The following is a 26154-nucleotide window of genomic DNA, read 5'->3' as shown; positions in this document are numbered from 1 at the left end:
TCATAGACACATAGCAGAGTCTGTAGGTGGAATTAAACCTGAAAAGGTCTTTGATTGACTCCAGTTGTTCTCCTCATTCGGGCCGCATACAGCAGTGAGCCTCTTTATTGTGCCTGGTGAATGGCCTCTATTCCTGATCACTGTGACATGTTGTGCACAGTCATTGAAACAGCCACTCTGCCTGCTCATGATGTTATTCCACCCACAGCTCCCTGACCCACGTGCAAAAACAGTAATTAATCGCGATTTAAACGAGAGTACACAGCCTGCCTCTCTCTGCCACCAGAATCAACCACCAAGAGTCTTACTTCCTGTTATTAAATACTAAGCGGGGTGAGTTTTTTTCTTTGCGGTGTTAGACTAAAATATTAGCCCATAACATTTCCCAGAAACCTGGATATTTCCCCAAACAGCTAATTATTTTTTTCTTTGTGAGAACAAATCATCCGTTCATTCTGCAGATTTGCTTGCATCTTCCCACGCGGAACAAAGCCCTCTCTGTGATCTCTCTCTCACGGGGCACAAGAGTGGCTTTTATTTATTTATTGGGGCAGCAGAACAGGCAAATTGGAGGCCAGCTAAAGGAGGGTGATACTTTTCTGAACTATGGGGCTCACATTGCTCTGTATTAAACTTAGAGGATTTAAGTGGATTGGGCAGAGTTCACCAGGAGCTGGTTTGAAGGGGGATATTGTTAAGCTAGGAGTCAACGGTTAAGGAAAAGTTAGCAGCTGAAGTAAGGGTTAAAATTGGTGCCGACAACTGGACTGGGGTCGTGTTGAAGTTAGGACAAAGGTTATGGCCTGAGGTCACATAGTGTTAGGGGTAAGGCCAGATATGCACTGATGGTATTTGGATAAATTGGGGTTAGGACCCGGTGGCCAACACAACAACATACGATCATGAGCTAATGCAATATTTTGCTGTGACCTTAAGGACAGATATAAAACCCAGCTGAAACACAGACATGATATGTTGAAATGCAATACCCATCTGCCTTTGTTGTTGTTAGGGTTGTGTCTTACTGAAGTTCAGTCCAGTGGTGTGAGTGCTGGTGCTGCTGCAGAATGTGCCAAGGCACATCACGCTCTGACCATCCCTGGAGGATTGTGTCTGTTCCAGCAGCAGCTGGATGACATCATCTCTCCCCTCCCTCCCGTGATGGTGCCAGACACAGACATTGAGAAAGCCACTCCTCACACTGTCACCAGTCTGATTCTCTGTTCTCTCTCTCCCCCCTTCTGTTCTCTCTCACTTTTTTGTTCTTTCTCTGTTCTCTCTCTCCCTCTCTTTCTCTCTCTCCACCTTTCTCTATTCTTTCTCTCTTCCCCCCTGCCTCTGTTCTCTCTCTCTCTCTCTCTCTCTCTCTCTCTCTCTCTCTCACAGCTGACTGAGATCATGCAGCTGATGAATGCCTATTTCAGTGCCATCCGTCGCCAGTGTGGGAGGGGCGACGACGTGGTGAGCATCACAGAGGGCACTGCCATCGAGGTGGGCTTCCACCACCTCCCCCGACACCCACCCCCACCCTGCTGGAGCTGCCCTCGCACCCCGTGTGAAGAGCACCCCTTCCCCCTGTCCTCAGCTCACACGCAGCCTCCTCGGAGCCCAGCCCCAGCCTAGCGGACCCTGTGCCTGCTTCCTCCACCTCCTCCACTGGGAACAGCACCACAGCCAAAACAAAGAGAAGGCTGTTTTTACTCCTCATCCGTGAAAATAAACCTCGCTGAGAGTTCCAACTGAAGGAGCGAGAATGGGAGGAAACCAATGTGGTTGCTGATGAGGTGTCACCACCTCCCCCATCTTGCCACATAACCTCTGTTCTCACATGGGAGATCGGGCACCCCGACAACGTGAGGCACGGGACCCGAAGCTGTGGCTCCTTATCTCCTAGAACTCACAGGGCCATACTTCAGGGAGACACACTGTTGCCTAGACACAAGAGTTCATCTACAGTTCCCCAATTAGTTACACCGCTCACCTAGAGACACGGAGCAGAGCAGAGGACAAACTGCTTGAGGGAGCGCTGTGAACGTGCCTCTGCTATGTTGTTCTACATGTCGTGCTCTGCCTTTCCTAGAAGATTGTCGCCCTTTCCTAGAATATCCCTCATGCAATAGAAGGGGGGGGGGGGGTGGAATCAGACTGACTGACTCACACCCACACTTTCACCTCTCTCTCTCCTCTCTCTCTCTCTCTCTCTCTCTCTCTCTCGCACACACACACTCTGAAAGGGTCTGTTTTCATAAAGACCCCAGCCAGGCTTGCATTACCTAGAACTGTCGATGTAGCAAGCCGTGTGAACTGGAACTTGAACCAGATGATGGAGCTCAGTAAGTCACTCTGGCTGTCATGGACAGAACTGCTCCTGCTGGTACTGTCTGCTGGGTGGGAGAGACTACTGGATGGGACACTTTGATTGGACGAGACTACAGGATGGGACACATTGATTGGACGAGATGTTATAAAGGACCCAGCCTAATGCTGTGTAACAGAAACTATAGGATCTTGGGCTATGACTTGTCTGTTGGTTCTACCAAACACTCTGATTTCCCCCCCCTTTTGTCAACTTGCTGCTTGCCCGATCTATCACCCCAACATGAAACTATGGCTAACACTTGGCTAACACTTGATAGGAGCATTTTAAATGTCTTGTCTGTTCATTTTTAATAGTTAAGTGATCCAATTTTGATCTTATATCGAGGCCTATACCTACAATTTAAGGGTGGAACTGTTACTTCTCAGTCTCTGTTTCAGTGGGGAACATATTCGGTGTGGATGGAAATTAGATAGCTGTTTTAAGTCCGCACTCTGAAGAATTGATGTACTAACCTAACCCTCCAGCCAGTAACATGGACCATCCCAACCACAATGCAGACCCCTGTCTTTTCTCTGCTGTGCCGACATACAGAACCAATGCTGTCCTGACTATTGATGCGTTCTTAGTATTATTTATGTACACACTTTGTGACACATTGTTTGGCGTAGTCTTTTTATTTCATCCATTTTGTATGTCTTAAATGAGGACCTAGCTGTTTTTGTGTTTTTTTAGTTTTTTTTTTAGTATGGCTTTGAAATGATCCCATTAATGTCTCATCTAGATCCATTAGGTCACTGTACTGATCAGCCATGTGATCCTATAAAAGCTTAAGGGCAACGTTCCCGCATTAGCGGAGACTCCATTCACGGTAAACGCTGCATGAGTCTACTCAATTGGAAATGACTTTATCGTACCATCTGTAACACTTCATTGACAGATTGAGTAAAGCCCTAAGCTACCTTATTGCCACAAACCCACAGCACATTGCCTTTCTGTGTTCACTACTTGGCTGGTAGACTTTGTCCAAGTTCATTAAAGTAACCAAAAAGTGGTGTTTTGAGCATGGACCAAAGAGAAGTTCTGCTGTCAGCTTTCTCCAGAGAATATACCCAGACGTTAGATAGTTGCACCTCAAATGTTACACCCCAACGTCATCTAGACCAATATAAGTTTTAGTTATGTTGTAATACAGAAGTCTATTAGGAACCCTGGCTGTGGTGAGCTTTCATTTTCCCTAACCCGCCTGCCCCTTATACCTGGCAGCCAGACTTGGATGTCTTCCTCAGGTGGAAGGACCCACCATGGCACAGCCAGCCCTGCCACCTGCCCATAGGATATGCAGGCAGTCACTGTCCAGTCAAGCCGTCGCTTTTTATACTGCAGCTGCAGGCAGCTACGCTCACGGTCTCAGAGATCCCTCCCTCCGTGTAACTATGAAAAGGAAGACCGAGTCCAACCTAAAGCTGGCTTTGTTTAAAGCTTGTTTGTACACCGCATGGTACCTTCTGTATGTAATGTGTGTATAGTCAATTGCACTATTGTTTTTTTTTAACTAACTTGGATGTGCAATAAGTAAACTATAAAGACTATGTAATTAATTAAAAAGCAGCACCATTGTACCATACTGTTTGTTATTGTGTTAAGGCTCAGTATCCCTGAAAAACAAAGCCACTCTCATTGATGCCCTAGTTACAGTCCATAGTTAGGTTCTCAACCGGAGCTGCCTGGCAGAGGGTTGGATTTCGGTGCCAGCAACCAGACAGGTTTCTAAAATCTCTCCTTCTGAATAGTCAGCATCTTAGGTTGACACAATGGACTTGACCTGCTTGACCGAGCAGGCATCGCTGAGTGAGCCTGCATTTCTTTCTGGTAATGAGGCCTGAAGTAGCGTAGTATAATTTGATGGGGGGGGTATTAGCACACAGACACTCCAGGTGAGTTGTAAAGCTTTATCTAGCATTATTTTGTGGACCCTTGAAAAGTTTAGTATTCTGAAAATGCCCACTTCAAAGACTAACGTCTAAGGACTGCATGTCGGTGAATGTACTTCATGATGCAGTAATGAACAAATATATCCTAAAAGTATTTATATGAACAGCAGCATACAACTCACACTTAAATCCACCAATGGCAATGAAGAATATTCTCATAGAATTTTTATTTTAAATAATTTTATAAATTTCACAACAAAGCTCAACATGAAAAGTATATACATTTGGATGGCCACAAAAAAAGGAAAACTGTAGATGCGATGCACTTTAACAAGCTTCTTGATGCACATAGAGTAAGAGAAAGTATGGACTTACACTCCGGCACCAGAGTAGAGAAGTAGGCTGTCCTCTGCAATAATAATGTAATAGATCAAATTTTATAACAATGACCATTGCCATACTTACGAAACAGATGTTTTGGTTAAGTACATACTGGACAGCAGCAACTGATCTGAGGCCTATGATTATCATGGGCTCTGGTGTCATAACACAAACGTCTCAGAAATGTACGAAGACAAAGTCACACCAGGCATGTTATTCTGTCCCCATTCAAGGACGCTGGAGTGTTTCTCCGGCTGGTATGTTAGTCGGTGTGACTGCAAAAGGAACTGCACAAAAGCAGAGTAGTACTATACAGTATAAAAATAGTGCCAAACAAGGCTACGAGTTCTGCTGACGGCAACAAGAACAGGAAGAGAGGATAGAGAAAGAGTGACGTAAAATTCCAAATCAACCTCTAACCCAAACCCACTGGGCACAATATCATACATTCCACCTGTCCGAGAACAAGATGGAGCTGATACCCATTTGATCCTTTCAGATCTACCATCTATGAAGTGTCTAGTGGTAGGGGTCGTTTTGGAATCCTGCATGAGAGACAGAGAAGACTAGTCATTCACTACTATACATAACCATCAGTGGGGATTGGATACAGGCACACAGATTGAAGCGTTGGTTTAACTCCCAAACAGAGCTTAAGGACAGAAGAGGGAAGAAAAGCAGTAGGGATGAACTTTAACACTTTTCTCCATAGGGAAGGCACAGGAGGCAACTAGCTCAGCCCTATCTTTCCCTGGTTGGGCTGTAGAGGTGGACCAGACCCATGTCATGTGACAGGGGTGTATATCCCATCTGTCCTCACTGCTCCTGAGTTCCCCAGGAGATGTAGTCGGGCCGCGTGGCAGCACTGTACTCGTCGATGAGCTGCTGCACCACCTCGCGGGAGTTGTCCAGCTCGTCAAAGTTTTCCTTGAAGATGTCCTCCTTGCGGAACTGCTCCAGGAAGGCCTCGCGCTTTCGCAGTTTGTCGTACTGCTTGCAAGTCCGCTCGAACAGCTGCAACGGAGGAAGAGAAAGAGGGCATCCAGTGAACTTGTAATTATGTAATGTATTCACTGCTACATTTCATATACCTCGTATTAGTCACTTTCTGCCCATTCCCTCAGTCACTGACTGTGGGTTAGGAGGATACAAAAAATGACTCTTGACATTTATTACCAACCCATGAAGTGTTTTGCCATCAAAATGTTAGCTAAGGATTAGTTTTGTCACCTTTTAAAATATTTTTGCACAAGGTAACCTACTCCCTAGTAGCCAACCTACTCCCTAGTAGCCAACCTACTCCCTAGTAGCCAACCTACTCCCTAGTAGTCAACCTACTCCCTAGTAGCCAACCTACTCCCTAGTAGCCAACCTACTCCCTAGTAGCCAACCTACTCCCTAGTAGTCAACCTACTCCCTAGTAGTCAACCTACTCCCTAGTAGTTAACCTACTCCCTAGTAGTCAACCTACTCCCTAGTAGTCAACCTACTCCCTAGTAGCAAAACCTACTCCCTAGTAGTCAACCTACTCCCTAGTAGCCAACCTACTCCCTAGTAGCCAACCTACTCCCTAGTAGTCAACCTACTCCCTAGTAGTCAACCTACTTCCTAGTAGTCAACCTTTAGAACCTGTAATGAGAATGAGGAGTGTAACTTACACAGGAGATACTGGTGTGATTGGCCATCATCAGGCCGCTGACGCGGTGGGCGGAGGGTAGGTACGGGGACTTCCTGGACAAAGCCACCTGGATGCTGGCTGGACCCCAGGGGATGAAACTGGCCAGCTTACGCTCCCGGATCCTCTGCAGGCTCTTGTGGACCTGCACTCACACAAACAGGATTGTATCAACTTATGGAAAGTATTGATATTGCTAAAATATTTGGACTAATATGTTTAACACACACCACAAGGTCATTACAATATCCACTTGGTCTTCAGCCATCTCCTTCATAACATCCAGAATAAGCAGAGGAGTCAGCTCATGAACTAATACAGAACTTTATTTTTTAATGTCCATAGTTAAGGACTTCTCTTTGATTAGAGAACTTTTTTAACACACACACACACACACACACACACACACACACACACACATACATACATACAGTGCCTTGCGAAAGTATTCGGCCCCCTTGAACTTTGCGACCTTTTGCCACATTTCAAGCTTCAAACAAAGATATAAAACTGTATTTTTTTGTGAAGAATCAACAAGTGGGACACAATCATGAAGTGGAACGACATTTATTGGATATTTCAAACTTTTTTAACAAATCAAAAATTGGACGTGCAAACTTATTCAGCCCCCTTAAGTTAATACTTTGTAGCGCCACCTTTTGCTGCGATTACAGCTGTAAGTCGCTTGGGGTATGTCTCTATCAGTTTTGCACATCGAGACACTGAAATTTTTTCCCATTCCTCCTCGCAAAACAGCTCGAGCTCAGTGAGGTTGGATGGAGAGCATTTGTGAACAGCAGTTTTCAGTTCTTTCCACAGATTCTCGATTGGATTCAGGTCTGGACTTTGACTTGGCCATTCTAACACCTGGATATGTTTATTTTTGAACCATTCCATTGTAGATTTTGCTTTATGTTTTGGATCATTGTCTTGTTGGAAGACAAATCTCCATCCCAGTCTCAGGTCTTTTGCAGACTCCATCAGAAGGTTTTTGGCTCCATCCATCTTCCCAACAATTTTAACCATCTTCCCTGTCCCTGCTGAAAAAAAGCAGGCCCAAACCATGATGCTGCCACCACCATGTTTGACAGTGGGGATGGTGTGTTCAGTGTGATGAGCTGTGTTGCTTTTACGCCAAACATAACGTTTTGCATTGTTGCCAAAAAGTTCAATTTTGGTTTCATCTGACCAGAGCACCTTCTTCCACATGTTTGGTGTGTCTCCCAGGTGGCTTGTGGCAAACTTTAAACGATACTTTTTATGGATATCTTTAAGAAATGGCTTTCTTCTTGCCACTCTTCCATAATGGCCAGATTTGTGCAATATACGACTGATTGTTGTCCTATGGACAGAGTCTCCCACCTCAGCTGTAGATCTCTGCAGTTCATCCAGAGTGATCATGGGCCTCTTGGCTGCATCTCTGATCAGTCTTCTCCTTGTATGAGCTGAAAGTTTAGAGGGACGGCCAGGTCTTGGTAGATTTGCAGTGGTCTGATACTCCTTCCATTTCAATATTATCGCTTGCACAGTGCTCCTTGGGATGTTTAAAGCTTGGGAAATCTTTTTGTATCCAAATCCGGCTTCAAACTTCTTCACAACAGTATCTCGGACCTGCCTGGTGTGTTCCTTGTTCTTCATGATGCTCTCTGCGCTTTTAACGGACCTCTGAGACTATCACAGTGCAGGTGCATTTATACGGAGACTTGATTACACACAGGTGGATTGTATTTATCATCATTAGTCATTTAGGTCAACATTGGATCATTCAGAGATCCTCACTGAACTTCTGGAGAGAGTTTGCTGCACTGAAAGTAAAGGGGCTGAATAATTTTGCACGCCCAATTTTTCAGTTTTTGATTTGTTAAAAAAAGTTTGAAATATCCAATAAATGTCATTCCACTTCATGATTGTGTCCCACTTGTTGATTCTTCACAAAAAAAATACAGTTTTATATCTTTATGTTTGAAGCCTGAAATGTGGACAAAAGGTTGCAAAGTTCAAGGGGGCCGAATACTTTCGCAAGGCACTGTATATACATACATATACATACATATTTTTTTTTTAAACATTTATTTTAAATTTAAAAAAAAAACACTGAGCTAGCACACATTCTCATTCAAAATATACACACGCACACACCTGGGTGGGGTCCACCTCTCCCTGGATGATGTTGAGGATGGCAATGTAGCAGTGGTTGGTCTGTCTGTCCCTGCCCGTGGACACCATGACATTCTTGGGCTGCAGCAGCCTCCGCATCACATCCAGCACGGTGGTCTTCCTCACACTGGCCACCTGGGAGAGAAACAAAGGAGAGGGCATGTATAAACACGCATAATCATATATGACAGGAACGCTTTGTTCACCAAATGTTTTTAAAAGAAGATGAATCGGCAGATACTTGGATAACTCAGTCAAGATCAGTGTTTTCAAGAACCGAGATTAAAACTAAACTAGTACAATTGGTGGGACTGGCTTTAACTCTTTAAAAAGTATTTTTGTGGTAGGGGTAACCTTAAAAAAAGGTTAACTTGACTATTTAAAGCAAAGCAGTTACATATAGTCAAAGTTAAATGCAGTAAAATAATTGGTCTGATTACTTTGATATAGTTGACATGGTAGTAAATTTTGTAAAACATTCAGAATAAAATTAAGTTGTTTTTTAGTTGAATGATGATGTAACGATTAGAAAGTTCTAGGCTATTACTTGGGGAAAGAAATATGATGGTGTATCTAGAGACGACAGCTCTTTAAAAGTAGTTTGATGGTAGTTGAACTACATACAACAGGTTTGTATCTAGACCTACTAATAGCGAGCTGTACTTCTAATAAACCAACTCTTTAGGCTAACAGTGAAATCGGAAAAGTACATTTCCTGAAGAAAATCTGGTTTGTTTGCTAGCTTGTTTTGGAGTATGTATGGTTTTGAAATACGTTCTAGCAGTGGTAGTGTCCACAGTAGTAATGTTGGGGACAGGTTATAGTTAAACAAGTAGCTAAAGGACAAGTTAGGATACCCTGAACATGTGAAAATTGTTTTGGTGTCTCTAGCTTGAATGGTTCAATAGTTACTGTTCAAATCACATCAAATTGCATGTCACATGCGCCGAATACAACAGTGAAATGCTTACTTACAAGCCCTTGACCAACAATGTAGTAAAAGAAAAACTTTTTTTGTGTAAGAAATTAAACAAATAATTAAAGAGCAGCAGTAAAATAACAATAGCGAGGCTATATACTGGGGGTACCGGTACAGAGTCAATGTGCGGTGGCACCAGTTAGTCGAGGTAATATGTACATGTAGAGTTATTAAAGTGACTATGTATAGATAATAACAGAGTAGCAGCAGCATAAAAGAGGGGGTGGGGGGGCAATGCAAATAGTCTGGGTGGCCATTTGATTAGATGTTCAGGAGTCTTATGGCTTAGGGGTAGAAGCTCTTTAGAAGCCTCTTGGACCTAGACTTGGCGCACCGGTACCACTTGCCGTGTGGTAGCATAGAGAACAGTCTACAACTAGGGTGGCTGGAGTCTGACTATTTTTAGGGCGTTCCTCTGACAGGAGTAGCATGCAGAAGGATAATAATAAAAATATGTTTGACAAAGACTTCAGTGTGTTAAAAAAAACTGGTAACTCAGGAAAAAAATGAGCGCCAACTGGGTTTAATTTTTTTTAACGGTCATCCACCTCGCAATTCCAAGTCAGAAACTCTGGCATCTTTAAAGAGCTCCAATTTTCAGACCTGAAGATCACTGACTTCATGATTTTTTTTCAGAGTTCCCAGCTGTCTTGAAAGCGCCAAGACGTACTACGCGGTCACTGAGAACTACTTACCGATTGGTCAGTGGTGAGCGGTGTGTAGCCAGTCATCAGGAAGTGAAGGCGGGGCGTGGGGATGAGAGAGGCGATCAGACCAATCAGGTCGTTGTTCATGTATCCAGGGTAACGCAGGGTGGTTGTGCTGGCTGACATGATGGTGGAAACCTGTGGAGAGAAAGAACCTTTAGTCGTCATAATTACTCGTGGCTGTTTTTATTTCTGTAATCTTGTCAATTTGTCGGGCAATCACCAGGAGTGGTCATATGAAATGCAGCCTATATGAATGGGATCATCACCTAGATTCAGCCGTGGAAATTTTTTTCATGAGTGGATGGTAATTACAAATCATTTGTAGACTGCAAATTGACTGCAAGAAGCCCAAATAGATATAATATTTGACTAAAATATAATAGTTTCAAACCTTATTTACATTTGTATACAATCACATTTATAGTATGTCTCCATTATGCGTGAGAATACTTTGGAACAGATTTCCAAAATTAAAATCACTTGGGGATGATTTGCTAGTTTTTACAGTATTTAATGTTTAAAAAGAAGACATATGAGATTGTATGGTTAGAAGGTTAGCTAGAGAGGGGTATATAGGGCTGCACAATTACTGTATAAACGACGATTACGGATGAAGACCGTCATGAAAATAAATAAGCGGCATAACCGTTTAAATATTTTTTGGGGTGGAATGAACAGCTGACTGAAGACAGAATTGCCGCGCAATCGTGAGATTGATTCGTTTTCTGCAGTAACATGGAATCTTAACAACGTGATGAAACTGCTATTCCTTGCTGAAACAAGCAAGGAGTTGCCTAGACAGTGTCCCCCTCCCTGCAGTGGCACACATAGAAATATAATGAATAGAACAGACTTGGCACCTCTGACCCTGGCAATTTGACTGGTAAACTCATGGGTACAATCGCAACGGCTACCTGGTATTGTGATACAATAATTTCCATGATAATGTAGAATGTTCCTTCAAATGATGTGGCTTCATACAATTGAATGTATTTTTTGTAACGTCAGTTGAGTTGAATCAACAAATCACAGCCCATTTTGACAGGTACACTTCCTGCTTTTAATTCCTTCTTCTACTTCCTCCTTTGTTCCTATGGGTACACTCGCAATGGCCGCCAGTCCACCCATTAAGCCACCATTGACTTGAATGGGGACGATAGTTCTATTTATTCTATTTCTTTGGCAGCACATGCAGTCAGGACCACAGAGGAACATTTTTTTGAAAAAAATAAATATAACATTTGACCAGTTATTATGGTGCCCGCGTTCATTTGTGTGGCCAATTAGTCATCCAAATCCCATGACCGCCACAGCCCTAGGGATATAGACATATTTGACCACAAGTTGTTTTTTTGACAACCACTGGGTGTTCATTCAAAAATAATTGCTCGGGAGTGTGAGATCCAGTTTGACAGTTGAAGTGTGAGGAGTAACAAGTATAACTAGTTTGTTCAATCCTCAGGACATTCTGGCTAACAGTGTGAGGTTTACTTCACCCATACACTCTCTCTGTACTTGCCTAATAATTTCTGGGTCACGGTCAGTAGGCTATAAACAGTAGCCTGGTCCCAGTTCAGTTTGTGCCGTATTACCGACTTGGCAAGACAGCACAAACAGATCTGGGACCAGGCTATCAAGAGGCCTCTGTATAGAAACACTTCCTCCTCTCAGGAGTCTGGTGATCTAGAATCTGGATATTGAGAACACCATTAGGGAAGGAGGTGGAGCTTGCACCTGAGTGGCAGGTGTCAATCACTCACCAGCTGGTTGATCTGGGAGAAGGAGGGGTTCTGGATGTGCAGCCTGTCGGTGGCGATGCGGTTCAGAGCAGTGTTGTCCAGTACCACCTGACACACACAAGTCAAAAAGAGAAACAGAATGAGAGGGATGTGTAGATGTGAGGTTAGAAGATTGCTGTCTTTCTGTGGATATGTCAATGGGGAGGTTTGACTTTAGAATTAGGGGAAAGAGATGCAAGAGAGAGATGCTGTGTGGTAGAGACTAGTTAACAGTGGGCTTTGATCCAACCCTCCAGTCAGTCTTGATGGGTAAAGCAGAGTAGACAGTGTGCTGCTGTGTGAAGACTGAAGCATTGAGGCAAACACTGTGCGTCACTAACAGGGGAACCAATTCTTCTCCACATAGATTCTATTAGCTGTAGGGGCTAACCCAATAAGCCTGTGTAGAGGCCTTTACGTAAACTCCTGCAGGAGGAAGTAGATGTTGGAGAGGAGAAACATTAGGCCGTCAGAGCATCTCGGGAACTAATACAATCATCAATCCCAGGCAGCAAAGATGTAATCATCCAGAGATGTAAATGTCCACCAACACCGCCTCATTACCAGTCATACACACCAGCAGCCAGGGGCAGCGATGGTCATAAAAAATGATTCATGATATAAGAAGAAGAAACAGAACAACAAGACAGTGTGGAACTGGAACCTGTGTTTTTCCTTCCTTTTTTGTTTTAAATGGCATTTTAACAGCACAAGGGGACGTTCTCAAAGAAATTACCATTCAACATCAGAGTTTATGTGCATGGATTTGATTCCAGGAAAGAACCTTTTGTCTATTCCTCCAACGGTAGCCAGCTGAAGGCAAAAAGCACAGATGAGAGAGGGTGTGTGTGTGTGAGAGGGTGTGTGTGTCTGCAGATGTGTGTGTATTTCTTGCTCACCACACAGTCTGCGTTCTGGGTGAGCCTCTTGAGTGTGAGCAGTGAGTTGTAGGGCTGCACCACCACGTCACTCATCTCATCCTGGTTAGGAAACACAGAGTAGGTCTGCACCAGCTTCTTAGGGTACCTGGCCAACACACACAGGAAGAAAATAGAAAAGTAGCACACACCAGATCACAGAAAAACATCCAACAGTGGAAAACTAAGGTGCCCCCAGGGAGAGAATATTATCTCTCCAATGGAGGCTGGGACAATTATGGTTACAATTAGGAGAGTGTTTCTACTCCATAAATTATAAACCTACTAACTTTACAGCAGTCAAACAGAAGGAGAGACCACCTCATCTTGATGTGGAAATTCAGCCTCCCTGTGTATGTGTGTGTGTTTAGACCTGTCATTGAGCCTCTCCAGCAGGTAGGATCCCAGCCCGGACCCGGTTCCCCCAGCGATGGAGTGACAAAGGACAAAACCCTGCAACAGAGAAACAGAACCATCTTAATTCTTTAATTCCACTGCTCTGGGCGAAAAGATTAAAAACGTCTCCAATGTTTGGGCCTATCCAGACAAATGAGTAATTTCCTCTGGCTCAGTGCGTCACTACCCCTCACATATTTTCTGACAGCTGATACCCATACACTTCAATTGATGTGGGTTTCATCTCGTTGTGACGGTCACACAGGGATTTAAAACTCTCGACATGAAAATACAATACAAAAGCATTTTGTAGAATTGAAACCACTTTCTCTTGGTAGAAACAAACCACTTTCTCTTGGTAGAAACAAACCACTTTCTCTTGGTAGAAACAAACCACTTTCTCTTGGTAGAAACAAACCACTTTCTCTTGGTAGAAACAAACCACTTTCTCTTGGGCACAGGCGGACTAAATCAGTTAGTGCCCACTGCTGATGAAGGTGTAATGGAGTCGGCAGGCATTTGAGTGGCGTCTGTGTGTTGCTCAGAGGACGCAGGGCAGAATATTATCTGTCTAGTTCTATAATAACCATGTTGTTAGGAATGTTGTACTATTACTAAATATTATCAAATCTATTTTACAGTTATAAGGAAAGTAAAAATCTTAGTTAGTCGATTTATAATTTGATATTTAGAAAGCAAGTCAGTCATTTTGAGCCCGATTCATCAACATTTGTTGAAGAGGAACTCCATCACATACACCAAGTGTCCAAAACATGAAGAACACCTGATCTTTCCATAACATAGACTGACCAGGTGAATCCAGGTGAAAGCTATGATCCAGTATTCATGTCACTTGTTAAATCCACTTCAATCAGTGTGGATGAAGGGGAGGACAGGTTAAAGAAGGATTTTTATGCCTTGAAACATAGATTGTGCATTCAGAGGGTGAATGGGAAAGACACAAGATGTAAGTGCCTTTGAAAAGGGTATGGTCGTAGGTGCCAGGCGCCCTGGCTTGTGTCAAGAACACTGCTGGGTTTTTCACGCTCAACAGTTTCCCGTGTAGATCAAGAATGGTCCACCACCCAAAGGACATCCAGCATCCCTGTGGAACGCTTCCAACATCTTGTAGAGTCCATGCCTTGACAAATCGAGGCTGTTCTGAGGGCAACTCAATATTAGGAAGGTTCTGTAATAATTGGTATACTCAGTGTATATTTCATATTTTCATCATATTTTTACTATGTACTTGAGCTTGTTACCTCAAAACTGACTACACCTCAGAAACATATAACTATTTATACCAGAAAGGTGAGATGATCTTTCTTGGAATATGCAGCATTACTAGTTGTTTATGGCCCTCTCATGATAAATAATTACTTTTGAGTATGTCTATTTAGGCAGAAATCTACATTTTAGATTACATCTAACAGGTTAAGTAGTAGTATTTATTGTACTGTGCCAGTATATACGACCTGTGTTTATGCCTCCCACTCTCCACCCAGCCTGGAGATGGGAGGGCAGGCCAAGCCCACAAATAGGCTCTCTCCTTCGCCTAGACAGCCATGTAATACCTGCCTTCTACTCCAGTCCAGCTATTACCACCCAACACGGCATGCCACGCCCTATCTCTCTCTCACACACACACCCCCTCAAATGCATGTCCACACACACTAAATAATAATGTTGGGTCATAAAGAGTAGGGGCAACAGAAATTACACAGACTTCTATGGGGAAAGTCATGTTGTTTTAAGGGAGGCAACCTTACAGCTTGCAGTTGAGGAATGTTTTTTTTAAGGCTTGAAATAACAGCATTTACTAGTTTTAAGATGACATGTGTGGGCTCCCATTTTATGTGTACTCTCTATTAAGTTACCAATTATAAGTCGCCAAAGAAAGCCTGCTTTCCACCACAGCACAACTGAAGGGAAAGAGAAAAAAAAGAACTGAAAAACCTATATTCCTTTCACATGTCAGTCAGTTACATATGGAGAGAATCAGGAAGTGTTTCACTCTGGATAGTCTCCTCCCATTTTCAGGTTCTCCCTCCAAAGTTAACCTCACGTGAGGCAAGATATGCAGTCAGTGCAGTGTGTGTATTCTTCCAAATTCAGGCCTGCTGACTCCTTAGCATTCACCCCATACGTTCTGTGGACAAATCAGAGACTGAGAAAGAGTGGGCTTGCCTCCAAACTGTCGCTGCCGTCCGCCTCTCTGTCTATGATATCAAAGATCTCCTCATGGATTTTCTCACCCTGCAAACGACAAGACATGCATTATTCCAGATTGTTATTTGGGTGAATGTAGTTACAAAAAAAGTAGAATAATAACATAGCCAAACTTCTACTAAATATGCATTATTCGCCTCAAGGCTAAAGCTTTGTTCTCTACATGGACCCTGTCCTTTAGCCTCTGGCCCAGCTACAACCAACAACATGGTCCACATAGTCACCTGTGAGAAGCCGCTGGCCCAGTTGTTCCCTGCACCACCTCCGTGCTCCGACAGGTAGATGTTCTCTGGGTTGTACAGGTTGGCGTAGGGGGAGTTGAGGATAGAGTGGATCACCCTGGGCTCCAGATCCAACAAAACAGCACGGGGGATGTAATGTTCATCGTCTGCCTGTGGATCATATAGGGAGAGGTAAGGCTTACTTGATGCACAGAAAGCAAAGCATACACAATAATAATTGTAGTCTGGGGACTACCTACAGGATCTGATGTCACAGGAAGGCAAAAAATAGCATCAAGGACATCAACCACCCGAGCCACGGCCTGTTCACCCGGCTACCATCCAGAAGGCGAGGTCAGTACAGGTGCATCAAAGCTGGGACCGAGATACTGACAAACATCTATCTTAAGGCCATCAGACTGTTAAATAGCCATCCCTAGCCGGCATCCACCTGATTACACAACCCTGAACCTTAAGAGGCTGCTGCCCTATATAGATAGACATGGAATCACTGGCCACTTTAATAATGTTTACTCATCTCATATGTATATACTTTATTCTATTCTACTGTATTTTAGTCAATGCCACTTCGACATTGCTCAATCTAATATTTATACAATTCTTAATTCCATTATTTTACCTTTGTGTTGGAGCTAGGAACACAAACATCTCGCTGCACCCGCTAAATATGTGTATGTGACCAATAAAATGTGATTTGATCGCAGAAAGATGGTGAATGCTGACAGCCATAAATTATTAGACTGCTCCATCTAGTGGGGAATAATGGTACAGTATGTGATGCATGTTTCATGTCTATTTCGTTTGCATACAGCAGCCTATGCACTGCATATTTGATTTGATTTAACTAGGCAAGTTAAGAACACATCTTTATTTACAATGACGGCCTACCAAAAGGCCTCCTGCGGGGACGAGAACTTTAAAAAAATATATATAAAATAAAAATATAGGACAAAACACACACATCACAACAAGAGACACGTAAAGAACGACCTAAGACAACAACATAGCATGGCAGCAACACATGACAACACAGCATGGCGGCAACATGCACAGCATGGCGGCAACATGCACAGCATGGCGGCAACATGCACAGCATGGCGGCAACATGCACAGCATGGCGGCAACATGCACAGCATGGCGGCAACATGCACAGCATGGCGGCAACACACTCAACGTCACACTCAACGTCAACAAAACTAAGGAGATGATTGTGGACTTCAGGAAACAGCAGAGGGAACACCCCCCTATCCACATCGATGGAACAGTAGTGGAGAGGGTGGTGAGTATTAAGTTCCTCGGCATACATATCACAGACAAACTGAATTGGTCCACCCACACAGACAGCATCGTGAAGAAGGCGCAGCAGCGCCTCGTCAACCTCAGGAGGCTGAAGAAATTCGGCTTGTCACCGAAAGCACTCACAAACTTCTACAGATGCACAATCGAGAGCATACTGGCGGGTTGTATCACCGCCTGGTACGGCAACTGCTCCGCCCACAACCGTAAGGCTCTCCAGAGGGTAGTGAGGTCTGCACAACGCATCACCGGGGGCAAACTACCTGCCCTCCAGGACACCTACACCACCCGATGTTACAGGAAGGCCATAAAGATCATCAAGGACAACAACCACCCGAGCCACTGCCTGTTCACCCCGCTACCATCCAGAAGGCGAGGTCAGTACAGGTGCATCAAAGCTGGGACCGAAAGACTGAAAAACAGCTTCTATCTCAAGGCCATCAGACTGTTAAACAGCAACCACTAACATTGAGTGGCTGCTGCCAACACACTGACTCAACTCCAGCCACTATAATAATGGGAATTGATGGGAAATGTAAAATATATCACTAGCCACTTTAAACAATGCTACCTAATATAATGTTTACATACCCTACATTATTCATCTCATATGTATACGTATATACTGTACTCTATATCATCTACTGCATCTTTATGTAATACATGTATCACTAGCCACTTTAACTATGCCACTTTGTTTACATACTCATCTCATATGTATATACTGTACTCGATACCATCTACTGTATCTTGCCTATGCTGCTCTGTACCATCACTCATTCATATATCTTTATGTACATATTCTTTATCCCCTTACACTTGTGTGTATAAGACAGTAGTTTTGGAATTGTTAGTTAGATTACTTGTTGGTTATTACTGTATTGTCGGAACTAGAAGCACAAGCATTTCGCTACACTCGCATTAACATCTGCTAACCATGTGTATGTGACAAATAAAATTGATTTTGATTAGATTTTTGATTTGACATGGTAGCAGCACAAAACATGGTGCAAACATTATTGGGAACAGACAACAGCACAACGTACAAGAAGGTAGAGACAACAATACATCATGCGAAGCAGCCACAACTGTCAGTAAGAGAGTGTCCATGATTGAGTCTTTGAATGAAGAGATAAAACTGTCCAGTTTGAGTGTTTGTTGCAGGTCGTTCCAGTCGCCATTTGCAGCGAACTGAAAAGAGGAGCAACCCAGGGATGTGTGCGCTTTGGGGACCTTTAACATAACGTGACTGGCAGAACGGGTGTTGTATGTGAAGAATGGCGGCTGCAGTAGAATAAGCATCAACCAGTGGGTCTTGCGATAGGTATACAGAGATGACCCATTTATAGAGGAGTATAAAGTGCAGTGATGTGTCCTATAAGGAGCATTGGTGGCAAATCTGATGGCCGAATGGTAAAGAACATCTAGAATTTACATCTCTGTAATCTAGCATGGGTAGGATGGTCATCTGAATCAGGGTTAGTTTGGCAGCTGTGGTGAAAGAGGAGCGATTACGATAGAGGAAACCAAGTCTAGATTTAACCTTAGCCTGCAGCTTTGATATGTGCTGAGAGAAGGACAGTGTACCATCTAGCCTTACTGCCAAGTACTTGTATGAGGTGACTACCTCAAGCTCTAAAACCTCAGAGGTAGTAATCACACCTGTGGGGAGAGGGACATTCTTCTTACCGAACCGCATGACCTTTGTTTTGGAGGTGTTCATAACAAGGTTAAGGGCAGAGAAAGCTTTGTTGTAGAGCGTTTAACACAAAATCCAGGGAGGGGCCAACTGAGACTATCATCTGCATATAAATGGATTAGAGAGCTTCCTACTGCCTGAGCTATGTTGTTGATGTAAATTGAAAAGAGTGTGGGGCCTAGGATTGAACTTTGGGGTACTCCCTTGGTGACAGGCAGTGGCTGAGATAACAGATGTTCTGACTTTAAACACTGCATTCTTTGAGACAGGTAGTTAGCAAACCAGGCCAAAGACCCCTCAGAGACACGAATACTCCTTAGCCGGCCTACAAGAATGGAATGGTCTACCATATCAAAAGCTTTGGCCAAGTCAATAAAAATAACAGCACAACATTGCTTAGAATCAAGGGCAATGGTGACATCAGAGGGCCTTTAAGGTTGTAGTGACATCCATAACCTGAGCGGAAGCCAGATTACACACCAGAGATAATACTATAGACAAAATGGCGCTGGAGGAGATGGACGTCGTTTTACGGTCTCCTAACCAATTGTGCTTATTATATGGTTTTTTCTTTTCGCTATATTTGAAAATTATTTTGTACATATTGTTTCTGCAACCGTATCTTACGGAAGAAAATAGCTTCTGGATATCAGGACAGCGATCACTCACCTCGGATTAGACAAAGATTTCTTCAACAACAACAAGCAGGACACACACGATATTCTCCAAACACCCCACTTGGCAGACATCCCAATTATTCGCAAAAGGAAGTGACGCAGAGGACGAAGAGCCGGATGCCTCATCCTGACCTGCAGAAGGCAACTAGGAAAGCTGCTGTTACCGTCAATATTACTCGCCAACGTGCAATCAGTGGACAATAAACTAGACGAGGTACGATCACGAACATCCAACCAACGGGACATCAAAAACTGTAATATCCTATGCTTCACAGAATCGTGGCTGAATGACGACATGGATATTCAGCTAGCGGGATACACACTGCACCGGCAGGATAGAACAGCACAATCCAGTAAGACGAGGGGGGGGGGGGGGCAGTCTGTGCATATTTGTAAACAACAGCTGGTGCACGAAATCTAAGGAAGTATCTAGATTTTGCTCGCCTGAAGTAGAGTATATTATGATAAATTGCAGGCCACACTACTTGCCTAGAGAGTTCTCAGCTGTACTTTTCGTGGCTGTTATTTACCACCACAGACAGATTCTGGCACTAAGACTGCACTCAGTCAGCTGTATAAGGAAATAAGCAAACAGGAAACCACTCACCCAGAGGCGGCGCTACTAGTGACCGGAGACTTTAATGCAGGGAAACTCAAATCAGTTCTACCAAATCTCTATCAACATGTTAAATGTGCAACCAGAGAAAAAAATTCTAGATCACCTGTACTCCACACACAGAGACGCGTACAAAGCTCTCCCTTGTCCTCCGTTTGGTAAATCCAACCACAACTCTATCCTCCTGATTCCGGCTTACAAGCAAAAATTAAAGCAGGAAGCACCAGTGACTTGGTCTATAAAAAAAATGGTCAGATGAAGCAGATGCTAAACTACAAGACTGCTTTGCTATCACAGACTGGAACATGTTCCGGGATTCTTCCGATGGCATTGAGGAGTACACCACATCAGTCACTGGCTTTATCAATAAGTGCATTGAGGACGTCATCCGCACAGTGACTGTACGTACATACCCCAAAACAGAAGCCATGGATTACAGGCAACATTCGCACTGAGCTAAAGGGAAAAGCTGCCGCTTTCAAGATGCGAGACTCTAACCCGGAGGCTTACAAGAAATCCCGCTATGCCCTGCGACAAACCATCAAATAGGCAAAGCGTCAATACAGGGCTAAGATTGAATCATAGTACACAGACTCCGACGCTTGTTGGATGTGGCAGGGCTTGCAAACTATTACACACTACAAAGGGAAGCACAGCTGCGAGCTGCCCAGTGACGCGAGCCTACCAGACGAGCTAAATCACATCTATGCTCGCTTCGAGGCAAGCAACACTGAGGCATGCATGAGAGTATCAGCTGTTCCGGACGAATGTGTGATCACGCTCTCCGTAGCCGATGTGAGTAAGACCTTTAAACAGGTCAACATTACACAAGGCTGCGGGCCCAGACGAATTACCAGGACGTGTGCTCCGGGCATGTGCTGACCAACTGGCAGGTGGTATTTTGATATTTTCAACATGTCCCTGATTGAGTCTAATACCAACATGCTTCAAGCAGACCACCATAGTCCCTGTGCCCAAGAACAAAGGCAACCTGCCTAAATGACTACAGACACGTAGCACTCAAGTCCGTAGCCATGAAATGCTTTGAAAGGCTGGTAATGGCTCACATCAACACCATTATCCCAGAAACCCTAGACCCTCTCCAATTTGCATACCGCCCAAACAGATCCACAGATGATGCCATGTATATTGCACTCCACACTGCCCTTTCCCACCTGGACAAAAGGACCACCTATGTGAGAATGCTGTTCATTGACTACAGCTCAGCGTTCAACACCATAGTACCCTCAAAGCTCATCACCAAGCTAAGGAACCTGGGACTAAACACTTCCCTCTGCAACCGGATCCTGGACTTCCTAACAGGACGCCCCCAGGTGGTGAGAGTAGGTAGCAACACATCATCAACGCAGCCACACTGATCCTCAACACTGGAGCTCCCCAGGGGTGCGTGCTCAGTCGCCTCCTGTACTCCCTGTTCACCCACGACTGCATGGCCAAGCACGACTCCAACACCATCATTAAGTTTGCAGACAACACAACAGTGGTAGGCCTGATCACCGACAATGACGAGACCGCCTATAGGGAGGAGGTCAGAGACCTGGCCAGGTGGTGCCAGAATAACAACCTATCCCTCAACTTAACCAAGACTAAGGAGATTGTGGACTACAGGAAAAGGAGCACCGAGCACGTCCCCATTCTCATTGACGGAGCTGTAGTGGAGCAGGTTGAGAGCTTCAAATTCCTTGGTGTCCACATCAACAACTAACTAGATTGGTTCAAACACACCAAGACAGTGAAGAGGGCACGACAAAGCCTATTCCCCCTCAGGAAACTAAAAAGATTTGGCATGGGTCCTGAGATCTTCAAAAGGTTCTACAGCTGCAACATCGAGAGCATTCTGACCGGTTGCATCACTGCCTGGTACGGCAATTGCTTGGCCTCCGACCGCATGGCACTTCAGAGGGTAGTGCTTACGACCCAGTACATCACTGGGGCAAAGCTGCCTGCCATCCAGGACCTCTACACCAGGCGGTGTCAGAGGAAGACCCTAAAAATTGTCAAAGAACCAAGCCACCCCAGTCATAGAATGTTCTCTCTACTACTGCATGGCAAGCGGTACCGGAGTGTCAAGTCTAGGACAAAAAGGCTTCTCAATAGCTTTTACCCCCAAGCCATAAGACCCCTGAACAGGTAACCAAATTGTTACCCGGACTATTTGCATTGTGTCCCCCCCCAACCCCCCTTTTATGCTGATGCTATTTTCTGTTTATCTTATATGCACAGTCACTTTAATTATACATTCATGTACATACTACCTAATTGGCCCGACCAACCAGTGCTCCCTCAAATTGGCTAACCGGGCTATCTGCATTGTGTCCCACCACCCGCCAACCCCTCTTTTTACGCTTCTGCTACTCTCTGTTCATCATATATGCATAGTCACTTTAACGATACCTACATGTACATACTACCTCAATAAGCCTGACTAACAGGTGTCTATATAGCTTTGCTACTCTTTTTTCAAATGTCTTTTTACTGTTTTATTTCTTTACTTACTTACTTACCACACACACCTTTTTTCCCCACACCATTGGTTAGAGCCTGTAAATAAGTATTTCACTGTAAGGTCTACCTGTTGTATTTGGCAAATAAACTTTGATTTGATCAAGAAAACCAGTTAGTTGATTCTTGACAAGTTTTTCCCAACACTTTTGATAAACAGGGCAAAATAGAAATGTGCCTATAACAGTTAGGATCAGCTTGATCTCCCCCTTTAAATAAAAGGACACACCGTGGCTGCATTCCAAGCCATGGGACCCTCCCCAGAGAGGAGAGACACGTTACAAATGTCAGAGATAGGCTTGGTGAAGAAAGGGTCTTAACCATCTGACCCAGATGTGTTTTAGGGGTCAAGTTTTAGGAGCTCCTTTAGCACCTCGGACTCAGTGACGGCCTGCAGGGGGAAAATAGGGAGGAGCATCGGGGCTAGTCGCATTAGAAGTGTTTAAAAATGAGGAAATGTTCAACGGGCAAAGAGGCATGACTGAGTCAAATAGGAATCCTGACTTAAGGAAGTGATTAAAGAGCTCAGCCATGTGCTCCTTGTCAGTAACAACCACATCAACATTAAGGGACATGGGCAGCAGTGAGGAGGGGGGTTTATTCTCCTGGTCTTTAACCATTTTCCAGAACTTCTTGGGGTTAGACCCAAAGAGAGAGAACTTCTGCTTAAAGTAACTCACTTTGGCCTCCCGGATAGCCCGAGTGCACTTATTTCTCATTTGCCTGAACAAGAGCCAGTCAGCCTGAGTATGCGTATGCCGAGGCTTTCGCCAAATGGAATTCTTAAGGTGGAGTAACTCTACAAGATCACGGTCAAACCAAGGGCTGAACCGGTTTCTAATTCTCATTTTCTTTATAGGTGAATGTTTGTTAACAATACCACTGAAAATATCAAAAAAGAAGGTCCAAGCATCTTCGACAGAGGGGATCAAGCGGATTCTATACCAATTTACAGAGGCCAGGTCATGAAGGAAGGCTTGCTCATTAAATGTTTTTTAGCAAGCGTCTATGAGAAATCAGGACAGGTCGTTTCACTGAGCAGCCATTACAAACACAAGCTGTAAAACAGTGATCACTAAGGTCATTACAGAAAACACCAGAATGATACCTATCAGGATTATTTGTGAGGATAACATCAATGAGAGTAGCCTTTTCTGGGTGTTTGGAGTCATACCTTGTGAGATTGGTAATAATCTGAAAAAGATTTAGGGAATCAGATTGCTTTAGGACTTGGTCAGGTGGTTTAAGCATGGCCCAGTTTAAGTCACCTAGCAGGACAAATTCAGACTTATAGTGTAAGAGGCCAGGAGAGAGCGTCGGGCAGGTAGAGTGCAGGTAGGGTAAAGGCCGGTGCTGATGGAGGACGATAACACCCAGCAACAGCCAACAAAGAGCTATTTGAAAGTTTAACGCTAAAAAAACAGCAAATCAAATTGTTTGGGGACAGACTTGGTGGCGACAACAGAGCACTGAAGGTGTTCCTTGGTAAAGATTGCCACTCCACCACCATTGGAAGGTCTGTCTTTAAAAAAATAATTGTATTCTTTTTTACCTTTATTTAACTTGCCCTGTCTGTGTAGTCAGTGGATAACTGTCATGTACTGTACTTTAGTTTGAAGCCAAATCTGGCAACCTGCCTAGCCCACATCAGGACCAATAGACAGAGAGGCGAGGATTCCCTCTAGTCTATCGCCCTTTCTCAGCTAATATTTTCTTGATTCCTCACATCCTTGCTCCTTGTTTCCTTCTCAAAACACATTGGAGAAGACGGTTTGAGGGGAAGGACCTTCGAACTTCTCCAATATGGTTGAGAAGAATACAACAAGGTGATAAGATGCGATGCCTAGATGCACTCTCTCCCCATGGGTCTATATCCGGGATAGAAACCTGACCCACTGATCTAGCCAGCTAATGATGTTCTGTACCTGATAGAAGAAGACATCCTTCCTGTCAGTGCCCTCTGTGGCGAACTCCTCCACAATCCCTTCCGGACTGATGCCATGCTCTGCACAGAGTTGTTTCCAAAACTCAAAACCAACTGCAATAGAGGAAATAAGATGCATTTAATTACAACACTAAACCCATGCATGTCCAGTAGTTGTTATTTTACTACTAGCGTAACTGTTGGTTATCGTTAGGTATATGTGCTAGCTAGCTAATAATTTGTAGCAAGGGAAAGACTTCACCGTACTTTGGTTTCCACATTGGCCAAGTTGAAGTGTTATGATTTCTCGGGGCATATTCCTCTTTTAGTAGATCCCCTACCAGCGAAGTTTATAATCGGAGAGACTGCTGTCTATCCGACCACTGTATTGATCTTACTGACCTGACTGCTGCTTCCCGCTTGAAAACAACACGAAATACCGCATAAATGGAGTCACAACGCCAAACGGCATTTGCGACAATGCGCAGGCTCACATCCTTCTTCTTCTTCTTCTTCTATAATATTACGGCGTTTCGCAAACATTCGTTATAGGGGCATGCCGCTACCGACTGTACTGGATTGTGTAGTCAATCACAGTTCAGAGAATAATGAATAAAGAACCAAACATTAAGAGAAACTAAACCATCCTATCTAATCCTATACTACTAAGAAAATAAAAAAGAGCCCTAATAACTTCTATCAAATCCTGCATGCTCACATTTTAGGGCTGCATCCAACAAATAGTAGGAGTTGAGTAAAATAGTTTGGAAAAATGGCTGTGGATAGAAGTACATTATTATTTACTACAATTAAATAAATAATTGACTTTTTCGAAATTGTTTGGAATAATTACATATCTCTAAAATCGTATTTAAATTAGGCTATTTCATTATGTGTGACCAGAGTGAAACATCAATGTTACGCAGACATTGTGCAGGACGCAGAGAGGGGTAGGTGTGGTGAAGTTCTCGGAGTCCGTGCTTGCACGGAAGCAGTGTTGTCAACTCCTCAGTAAGGAAAGTAGCTATTGGGTGTCCTAAAAGTCGCTAGTGGTTAGAGTGTTGGACTAGTAACCACAAGGTTGCAAGTTCAAACCCCCGAGCTGACAAGGTACACATCTGTCGTTCTGCCCCTGAACAGGCAGTTAACCCACTGTTCCCAGGCCGTCATTGAAAATAAGAATGTGTTCTTAACTGACTTGCCTGGTTAAAAAAAAGACAGACAAAAAGTGAGTAAAAAACACCCTAAATATGTTTAGAACTACAAATGAACTTTCTTCTGTCAATTTTTTTTTTTTTATGTCACAATTCCAACCCTCCTCCTTTATCTGGGCTTGGGACTGGTAAAAGTGACCCAAAAGAGACTCTGGCGGAGTTACTTAGGTTTTTTTTTTTTTTTTTTTTTTTTTTTTTTTTCTTAATTTGGTTTGGTTTTTAACCTTCTGGTCAACTTAGGAGCCTACAACAAGTCACGGTAAAACATGACAATTTTTAACCATTACATTTTTTACATTTTTTTTTGTATACAATCTACATTAACAATCTAAATGGACCAAAAAGAGACAATAGAAAAAACTGTCAATGGCAATGTGAGAAAATTATGGTAACTAGTCTGGCCCAAATTCAGATTAATTTTTTTTTTTTTCCAGACCCCCCTCCACACACACACAGGCTGTGCTGGCTCACAGAAAGAGTGGGTCATCGT

General features: G+C 43.7%; 2 protein-coding genes across 3 annotated transcripts in view; one reads left to right on the top strand and one right to left on the bottom strand.

The window, feature by feature from the left end:
- The window catches only part of LOC135555701 (unconventional myosin-X-like), a 54074-nt gene extending 51906 nt beyond the window's left edge, over positions 1-2168 (top strand). For both annotated transcript variants that reach the window (XM_064988377.1, XM_064988376.1), the window contains exon 13: positions 1387-2168. In XM_064988377.1, the coding sequence (XP_064844449.1) occupies positions 1387-1623 (237 nt within the window). In that variant the 3' untranslated portion in view covers positions 1624-2168. The remainder of the gene's footprint in view (positions 1-1386) is intronic.
- Positions 2169-4459: 2291 nt separating this feature from the next.
- LOC135555699 (tubulin gamma-1 chain) lies at positions 4460-25128 on the bottom strand. The gene is made up of 11 exons (XM_064988373.1): positions 24718-25128; positions 24452-24564; positions 15698-15865; positions 15432-15500; positions 13222-13301; positions 12831-12957; positions 11914-12000; positions 10139-10288; positions 8447-8599; positions 6291-6452; positions 4460-5646 (listed from the first exon to the last, which is right to left on the bottom strand). Exons 1-11 carry the CDS (start codon positions 24764-24766, stop codon positions 5449-5451), a joined length of 1356 nt encoding a protein of 451 aa, XP_064844445.1. The 5' UTR covers positions 24767-25128; the 3' UTR covers positions 4460-5448.
- Between the last annotated feature and the right edge of the window lie 1026 nt (positions 25129-26154).

This window comes from Oncorhynchus masou, chromosome 15, assembly GCF_036934945.1.
Source record: "Oncorhynchus masou masou isolate Uvic2021 chromosome 15, UVic_Omas_1.1, whole genome shotgun sequence".
In the NCBI taxonomy this organism is placed as follows: Eukaryota; Metazoa; Chordata; class Actinopteri; order Salmoniformes; family Salmonidae; genus Oncorhynchus; species Oncorhynchus masou.
The sequence above is the reverse complement of the archived record's forward strand: the minus strand, read 5'-3'. Positions and strand labels throughout refer to the sequence as shown.